This window comes from Marmota monax, unplaced genomic scaffold, assembly GCF_021218885.2.
Source record: "Marmota monax isolate L192 unplaced genomic scaffold, Marmota_monax_Labrador192_F-V1.1 WCK01_AAM20220418_F8-fsc00006, whole genome shotgun sequence".
Classification (NCBI taxonomy): Eukaryota; Metazoa; Chordata; class Mammalia; order Rodentia; family Sciuridae; genus Marmota; species Marmota monax.
Window position 1 is genome coordinate 8,760,914 of NW_026693712.1, and position 9,988 is coordinate 8,770,901.

The following is a 9,988-nucleotide window of genomic DNA, read 5'->3' on the forward strand; positions in this document are numbered from 1 at the left end:
TCGCCATTTTGATGATGTTAGTTCTGCCTATCCATGAACAGGGTATATTTTTCCATCTTCTAAGATCTTCTATTTCTCTCTTTAGGGTTCTGTAGTTTTCATTGTATAAGTCTTTCACCTCTTTTGTTATGTTGATTCCCAAGTATTTTATTTTTTTTGAAGATATTGTGAATGGAGTGGTTGTCCTCATTTCCATTTCAGAGGATTTGTCGCTGATATACAGGAATGCCTTTGATTTATGCGTGTTGATTTTATATCCTGCCACTTTGCTGAATTCATTTATTAGCTCTAATAGTTTCTTTGTAGACCCTTTTGGGTCTGCTAGGTATAGAATCATGTCATCTGCAAATAGTGATAATTTAAGTTCTTCTTTTCCTATTTTGATGCCTTTAATTTCTTTCGTCTGTCTAATTGCTCTGGCCAGTGTTTCGAGAACTATGTTGAACAGAAGTGGTGAGAGAGGGCATCCCTGTCTTGTTCCAGATTTTAGAGGGAATGCCTTCAATTTTTCTCCATTCAGAATGATGCTAGCCTGAGGCTTAGCATAGATTGCTTTTACAATATTGAGGTATGTTCCTGTTATCCCTAGTTTTTCTAGAGTTTTGAACATAAAGGGATGCTGTACTTTGTCGAATGCTTTTTCCGCATCTATCGAGATGATCATATGGTTCTTATTTTTAAGTCTATTGATGTGGTGAATAACATTTATTGATTTCCATATATTGAACCAGCCTTGCATCCCAGGGATGAATCCTACTTGATCATGGTGCACAATTTTTTTGATATGTTTTTGTATCCGAGTGGCCAGAATTTTATTGAGGATTTTTGCATCTAGGTTCATTAGAGACATTGGTCTGTAGTTTTCTTTCTTTGAAGTGTCTTTGTCTGGTTTAGGTATCAGGGTGATGTTGGCCTCGTAGAATGAATTTGGAAGTTCTCCCTCTTTTTCTATTTCCCGAAGTAGCTTGAAAAGTATTGGTATTAGTTCCTCTTTAAAGGTTTTGTAAAACTCTGCTGTATACCCATCCGGTCCTGGGCTTTTCTTAGTTGGTAGTCTTTTGATGGTTTCTTCTATTTCCTCAATTGATATTGGTCTGTTTAGGTTGTCTATATCCTCCTGACTCAATCTGGGCAGATCATATGACTTAAGAAATTTATCGATGCCTTCACTATCTTCTAATTTATTGGAGTATAAGGATTCAAAATAATTTTTGATTATCTTCTGTATTTCTGAAGTGTCTGTTGTGATATTGCCTCTTTCATCCCGTATGTTAGTAATTTGAGTTCTCTCTCTTCTTCTCTTCGCTAGCATGGCTAAGGGTCTGTCGATTTTGTTTATTTTTTCAAAGAACCAACTTTTAGTTTTGTCAATTTTTTCAATTGTTTCTTTTGTTTCGATTTCATTAATTTCAGCTCTGATTTTCATTATTTCTTGCCTTCTACTTCTTTTGCTGTTGTTTTGCTCTTCTTTTTCTAGGATTTTGAGATGAAGTATGAGATCATTTATTTGTTGGTTTTTTCTTTTTTTAAGGAATGAACTCCAAGCAATGAATTTTCCTCTTAGAACTGCTTTCAATGTGTCCCATAGATTCCGATATGTTTTGTCTGTGTTTTCATTAATCTCTAAGAATTTTTTAATTTCCTCCTTGATGTCTTCTATAACCCATTGATCATTCAGTAACCTATTGTTCATTCTCCAAGTGATGTATTCTTTTTCCTTCCTTCTTTTATCGTTGATTTTCAGTTCCATTCCATTATGATCAGATAGGATGCATGGTATTATCTCTACTCCTTTATATTGTCTAAGAGTTTCCCTGTGACATAATATATGATCTATTTTTGAGAAGGATCCATGTGCTGCTGAGAAAAAAGTGTAACTGCTTGATGTTGGGTGGTATATTCTATATATGTCAATTAAGTCTAGGTTATTAATTGTGTTATTGAGTTCTATAGTTTCCTTATTCAACTTTTGTTTGGAAGATCTGTCCAGTGGTGATAGAGGTGTGTTGAAGTCTCCCATGATTATTGTATGGTGGTCTATTAGACTCTTGAACTTGAGAAGAGTTTGTTTGATGAACATAGCTGCACCATTGTTTGGGGCATATATATTTATGATTGTTATGTCTTGTTGGTGTATGGTTCCCTTGAGCAGTATGTAGTGTCCCTCTTTATCCCTTTTGATTAACTTTGGCTTGAAATCTATTTTATTTGATATGAGTATGGATACTCCTGCTTGTTTCCGAAGTCCATATGAGTGATATGATTTTTCCCAACCTTTCACCTTCAGCCTATGTATGTCTTTTCCTATCAAATGCGTCTCCTGTAGGCAGCATATTGTTGGGTCTTGTTTTGTGATCCATTCTACTAGCCTGTGTCTCTTGATTGGTGAGTTTAAGCCATTAACATTTAGGGTTATTATTGAGATATGGGTTGTTCTTCCAGCCATATTTGTTTATTTATGTTACTAAACATGGTTTGTTTTCCTCTTTGATTATTTTCCCCCCTTTAGTGTCCTACCTCCCACTGTTGGAACAGAGAGAATTTAATACAAAGAATTGTTAACTTGGCTACTTAAGAGGTTAAAAAGATCTCTGATGCAGCAATTTTATGAAGCAGCCACCACCCTTAGGGCTAAGAGAACAAAGGGAAATAGTTAGAAATATTAAAATTCAAACTAGAAGAGAGGATTTAAAGGCTCCAAACTCTGAATTATAATGAGATGCAAACAATAATTACCATAATTTGGACAATACCCATTGTATACATATATTGAAATACCCCATTATACCTCAGAAATACGTACTGTTTTATTACATGGTAATAAAAAAATATTTTTAAATTTTGCAACATAGAATAGATATGATTTAATACCAGATCCCAGGTACAGAAAATATTTCTCATTTTGTAATTAAATTCAAAGACCCTTGTTACTCAAAGTGTGGTCTAGGAACAACATAGGTGTCTCCTGAGAGTTTATAAGAAATATAGACTCAGGTCCCATTCCTGACCTACTGAATCGGAGTGTGCATTTTAACAAGATCCCAGGTGCCTTGTATGCACCATAAAACTGCAAAGATTTATTCATGTAAATTTGTAGCAGAGCTGGCACTTGTCTTTTGCAATGATAGCACAAGAACACCAGTATGTAAAGAAAAGCATAACACTTATCTCTCTCCATTTACAAAATAGTGTCTCTGTAGCTAGTGAACTTGCCATAAAATCATAGCACACCAGCTTTCTTAAAATAAAAAAAAAAAAGTGCTAATGCCACTGTAATTTTTAATTACCGTAATAAAATTAAGAGTTCAGAGATAGTAGTAGAATCTATTTTATACTAATCAAATTAAATTTTGCTTGCCAGCAAGTGAATCCTCCTGCACATTAAGTGGGTATTGAAAATTCAAGGTTAAATCTTTGAAAAAAGCTGAATAATAATCAAAAAATGTTTTAAAACAATGTTTGAAATGGAAATTCTAACTAACCTGGTTTGATTATGCATTGTATACATGTATCAGATTATTATACTGTTCCCATAAATACGTAGAACTAAAATAACAATGAAAATTCAGAATTATTAAAATTCAGAAACTTGAAAGAAGCACCCATGGAGCTAAAATTCAGACCTAATGGAAAGTACAGGAAACAATATCTTATTGACATCTCAGGGTGGCATGATAAAGCTAGTCAGAAAAGAACTGCAAACCTTACGTGAATACTGCCACTATCTGGGTAGAGCGATGCCTACAAGAACCACAAGCAAACAGGAAACTGAAATGGAGAAGCAAGACCCTTCTTCCTCTAAGCTTCTGTCTCCTTTAGAGTCCCCTGTTGACAGAACCTAAGTGGGAGCCAGCCTACAAAGCGGAATCCTATGTCGAAAAGCAAGGTAGAAAAAGCTGGGTTTGGAGCTGAAAAACAATATCATGACAAACAGTCACAGGGAACATTTAAGGTTTTTTATAATAGAATGGTTCAAAAGCTCCCTCCTAGGGAGAAGAGAGAACATGGGATGGGTTGGAAAACTAAGTGAAGGCAAAGGTAAAGATTAGTACAGAGATAGTAAACTTCCGTTAGCTTCAGAAGATACCAGGGCAGGTATTCTGTTTTGTTTTGTTTGTTATTAAAGACTCCACCCCCCAGAGGATCTCTTTAGCAGGTCTAGCTAGACACCAAAAATCTGAATTTGTTTTGTTTTTTAAAAAACCTGCTAGTTGGGGGCTGGGGATGTGGCTCAAGCGGTAGTGCGCTCGCCTGGAATGCGTGTGGCCCGGGTTCGATCCTCAGCACCACATACCAACAAAGATGTTGTGTCTGTCGAGAACTAACTAAATAAATAAATAAATATTTAAAAAAAAAAAAAAAAAAAACCTGCTAGATATCAGGGGTTGCCTGGAAATTAAAGACAATGAAGGCTTTTTCCCTTTTACTGATTTTAACTTTTTTTTTTTTTTTGCAAGGATTCAGTTAGTTATTGTAATACAAAATGTATTGAGTTGATATAATTTAGGATGTATTCTCTGAAATCCTTGTTTTATGTGGGTCCTTCAGTTGTAGTAATTAGGTTCAGACATTTGTTAAGCCAGGTGAACGTCTGAGAAGATCATCTGAGATACCAAATTCCAGTCTGAATACATAATAGATTGGTTAAAAAAAAAAATACATTTTATGTTGTTATACTTAACAGAACATTCAGATATATGAATGTACTATATACTACTGTATAAATATGTAAGTTCTTAATTCCAGTAACTTTTCTTAGAGTAACAGTATTATTTGGATAATAAATTGTTCTTTTAATTGCCTTTTTACTTTTAAGTTATTAAAGAATAAACTTCAGGTACAGGTGAAGGAAAACTGAAATGGGAACCCTAACCAAAGAGACTTTTCTGTTCTAAAAATTCCCAATGTGCACAGGTTTTATAGAAACACCCTAATTGAAGGCATTGCCTTAAAGCTTTGTGTTATTAAAACTTCAGACATCAGCCTATGACTGATAGAAATATTATGTGCATGAAGGTGAATGTAAAGGTAAATGGATGTTTACACTCCATGATTATAAGAGAAAAATTGGCAGCAACCCCAGCATACCAGTTGTGATAAATTCATGATGGACTGCTATGCAACAATTGCATGAAATGTAGAAAATTTATGGACACCAGTATGGAAAGGTGTTTAGTATAAACCAGAGACGGGGGCAGAGGGAGGGAGCAAGTTATATACTATGTTTTAGTCAGCTTTTTCATTGCTGTGACTAAAGGACCCGACCAGCACAATTATAAAGGAGGAAGAGTTTATTTTAGGACTCAAAGTTTCAGAAGTCTTAGTCATAGAAGGCTGGCTCCATTACTCGGGGTTCAAGGTGAGGCTGAACCCCATGGCAGGAGAGGGTAGCAGAGGGAAGCAGCTCACATCACGGTGATCAGTAAGCAGAGAGAGAGATACTCCACTCTCCAGATATAAATATATATCCCAAAGTCATGCCCTAATTCCCACCTCCTCCAGCCACACCCTACCACTAAAGTTACCACTCAGTTTTTAATCTCTATCAGGAGATTAATTCACTGATTAGGTTAAGACATTTACAACCCAATCTTTTCTCCTCTGAACCTTCTTGCATTGTCTCACATGTGAGCTTTTGGGGGCACCTCAGATTCAAACCATAATATAGTACGTCCCATTTGTGTTGGTTAAAAAAGCAGAAAAGTATAAGTTCATGGGAAAATATCTGGTAGGTTAAGAAATAGTGTTTTGAGTTGTCTCTCTGTACTGAATAGAAGGAGAAGAACTTATTTTTTCCTACTTGAATGTTTCTTGACCGTATTTACTTTTGCAATATTAAGAAAATAAAGAGATCAATATTTACTAGAGAAATTCTTCATTGTTGATAAATAAAATGGTAGTCTTATCAGAGATTCCCCATCGTGCCATAAAACGACTGTAAGTCTTAGTGGTTTGGCTGACTTGTGACCTACCTAATACTCTACTTTTTTCTTTCCATAGCATTATAGCCTTCAGAAAGGCCAACAAAGTGGGCATTTTCATCAAAGTTACCCCCCAGCGCGAGGAGGGTGAAGTGACCGTGTCCTTCAAGATGAAGCATGATTTTAAAAATCTGGCAGCCCCAATCCGCCCCATTGAAGAAAGTGACCAGAGCACAGAAGTCATCTGGCTCACCCAGCATGTGGAACTCAGCTTGGGCCCGCTTCTTCCTTAAAAGGTTACTTTGGTGGGCAGATTCCACCTGAGACAACGTCACCACAGACCTGTGTTAAAACATGGAAGCTCATGCTTCATTAGGCTTTGTTTATCATGATGTACCCATGCACTACTCGGTCCTCTTCCTAAGAGTGGGAGCACAAGCCAGGCATCAGGAACACAGGGTAACTGCTGTTCCTCTTGCTGTCACCTCTATTGACACCAGTCAATCTGTGTTTCCCTCACTGAGCCCTGCACGTTGAATAACAGCAACATAGCTCCATCCCAGTAAAGGGGATGGCTGTTCCTCAGAATGGTGTTATATTTACCACCTGAGAAACTGACTATACTATCTCTTGATCTGATCTCACAAAGGATCATAATCCAACAGTTGAAACTTAACAGTGATAACCCAAAGGTGGACCTGCTATTAATGATCCAGCATTGGTCTCAATGTACCAGCTGCTTTCTGCATTCCAGTATATATCATCTCGCCATCTAAAACTTACCCCTTTATTTGCCAACATGGCTCTCATTTTGTCATAGATTTCTGTTTTGGAAAAAAAAAAAAAAAAATAGAATTGACATATTACCTTTAGTCTTGTGATGTTTGGAAAAACCTGTGAAGTAAGGCACTCTCATTTACCCTCTTTCTAGATGAATATAGGACACTAATTTATCAGTTGCTTTTAATTTTTTCCCAGAACAATATGAAGCTTTTCCTTTTGAAAGAAGCAAGGAATTACATGTCATATCAAGAGGGTAGCAAATTCCATTTGTTTTAAGTTTTGCCTCAATACCTAGGAATGAATGCTGCCACGGGAAACAGTCTTTGTTCTTATCGCTCATCCTCTCTTTTCTGCTCTGCCTTTTTAATTCAATAAATTGTTCTGAGTATTTGGGACTTGAAAAACTCCGCAGGAAACCTGAGTGGACAAGTTCACTTTGAGACTGTAAAAAACATTTTAAAGGTTAGATTTTTAGTATGACCTGAAATAAAGTTCTTTCCACTGATTTGAAGAAGAAATGAACTATTACAATGTCTTGAATCCAAAATTGGATATTAAGATAGGGGGGCAAAAAACACCCCTCACTGAGTCTAAGCCTTTTGTCATATGGTATATCAAATAAGACCATTTTGATTGTAAACCATAACATAATTTAGCAAGTAGCCCAGAGTGCTGGCCTAACAGCAGACATGCTGTTTTCACCTGGGTCCTAGCTGGGTTGCTGACCTTAATTTCTGTGATGTTTTCTCAAATGAGACTTAGTACAGTAAGTAGACCACCAGCTGCACCACATTTTCTCAAAAGTATTCTTGGTGTGTGGTCAACAGACTTTTGAGGAAAGAAAAATTTCCTACTTACCCTGGTTTTGTTTTTAATTTTCAGTCTTGAAAAAAAATAAGATATATAATCTAGAATAGAGATACATAATACTTGTCAGCTCTCCTTGAAAGACAAAGCTATTTAGGAAACTTTTGAAGGACACTAAATTGCACCCTCAAGGTCAATTTTATGAAGCAATATTCTCACAGCCCAATATATTGTGCTGCAACATAAGGGAAAAAATACTCATCTCTAATATTGTGATAATAACTAAAGTTTAGCCTCTTGGGAATTGGGGCAGGGAGATGGGTATTATAAGTTTACAGACTATTAAAAAAAGCTTAATTTTTCGTGATCCCATAGAATGTCAAATTAATTTTTATTTCCCCATGTACTAGAGTCTGTTGTGAAACCACTGCTTCATATTTGCCAGTGGAGGAAATGGGCAACAAAGGAGAGAGTAGCTTCATATGTTTACATATTTGCATAGGCTGCTTGCAGTTTTATGTCATGCCTTTATGGCTTGTAGCTGGTATTTGTTCCCAAAAGTAATAATGTTGCAGTAATAGGTCTCCTCACTCCAGTATGATACTGAAACATAAAAACATTTTTGATCATAGAATTTTTTTCTTCAGAAGCCAAATTAACACAGAATACAAGAGCCACTGGAGTAATGTTTCCTTGAGATGGGTTTTAGTGCAAATTGATATTCTGTGTGTTCATAGAAATGATTCAACACCTGCAGCTGGTGAGTTAGGAATTTCATCTGTTGCCTTTCTTACATTAGATCAGGTGCAAGGTTTTTAATGCTAGTGTGCACCACCACAGGAGAGTTAGACCTCGTCTACACTGGAAACTAAAATTTTGGAAATATAAGGCTAAGTTAGTTTGGATTTGTGATTTGATTCACTCACCAAAGTTTTATTTGTTTCAAAGTACATGTTATAGGCATAATGAGCTAAGTGTCATGCATATTGTGAAGAAGCTTACTTTTTAGTCCCTTTTGGGAATGAGAGGCACTCTTTGGTCTTCATGAAAGGTTACTGTTTTGCCTTATTGCTTAATGTAGTGAAATAAAGCAGACAAAGCTTGAGTGTATCTTTTGTTTCATTTCACAACTGGTTGGAAGTAGCATGGCTGAAACTGAGAAGATGGGTGGTCCCTCCCCGTTATTTACATGAACTAAACTAAAACTTCATATAAGGGTAGTTCATTGTAGGTATTGCTTGAGCTACTTATACACATATTCTTATGACCATTATATAATTGTTGTTAGACATCTGCCAGCTTTTATATCCTGGGTGATTGTTCACAACAATATCCTTTCAAATGTACAAAATGGTCCTACTTCCACAAGTAGACACTCATCCACTTTTTGTGCCCACATAACCCTTCCTGTTGCTACAATAGAGTTATTTCTGTTTCTCCTCTTAATACTCACCTCATCCTCTGAACCTATTCAAGGATATCACATTAGCTTAAGCTTCCTTCCTTGTCTGTATCATTTCTGTTGGCATGATTCTCACATCTTAAGAGAGGTGGACCTCGCCCTCCTCCCACAAAGCCACCCATTGCTTTGCTCTCTTCATAACAAAACAACTCTACCTTCCTCCTGCCATCCTCATCCAATCCCATTCCAGTTAGGCCCTCACTCCTACTGCTTCATCAAAACTGCCCCTGTCAAGGTCACCAGCAGTCTCCACACTGTTAAATACAAAGGTCAGTTCTCAGTACTTAATTAGGTTGTCTATCTGTGGCATCCAACAGTTGATCTCTCTCTTCTTCAAAGACTATATTTGCTTCCAGAACACAACACTGGTTTTCTTCTGCCTGACTGGGAACTTGTTTCTCATATCCTATCTTCCCAGCCTTGCAGTCCAGGTCTCCTTTCTTAACACTTCTTTCTGTGCTTTTTAGTGGTATCACCTCATTTCCAGGCCATCTCCCATATTCAAGTACCATTTCTACAATATTCTCTGAAAGTCCAGAACCATGGTCTGGATTTTCTCATCAAATCTGTTCTCCAGGGGTTCCTAAATTAAATGGCAACTGTATTTTTCAGTTACAATAAAATAAATAAATAATAATCCCTTGCTTCTTACATGCCATATCCAGTAAGTCAGTAAATCGTGCCAGCTGTCCTCACACCCTTACCACTTGGCACCATCTCCAACATTATTATCCTATCAAGTCACCATCATCTATATCCACCCCTAGAATGTTTTTCCAGTGGCATAGAAATCTCCCTGGTCCCTCCACCTACCTTAGTCCACTTTCAACACGAGGCAGAGTGACTAAGCCATTTCTCTGCTTAAAATCCATGAAAGTCACCTTAGCTCACTCAACAGTAAACTATAAAATTCCTTCGGTGGCATGTAAGGTCCTATATGACCTGAAATATTCTCCAACCTCTTCCCAAAATGGATCTCCTGTTCCTCCTTGTGCGCATGCCACCCCAGTCTCCC

At 36.9% G+C, this 9,988-nt stretch overlaps 1 protein-coding gene across 2 annotated transcripts in view; it reads left to right on the forward strand.

Annotated features, from left to right (window-relative positions):
• The window catches only part of Dctn4 (dynactin subunit 4), a 37,051-nt gene extending 28,435 nt beyond the window's left edge, over window positions 1-8,616 (forward strand). For both annotated transcript variants that reach the window (XM_046460241.2, XM_046460242.2), the window contains one exon: window positions 6,001-8,616. In XM_046460241.2, coding sequence (XP_046316197.1) covers window positions 6,001-6,214 — 214 coding nt within the window. In that variant the 3' untranslated portion in view covers window positions 6,215-8,616. The remainder of the gene's footprint in view (window positions 1-6,000) is intronic.
• Window positions 8,617-9,988: the final 1,372 nt, after the last annotated feature.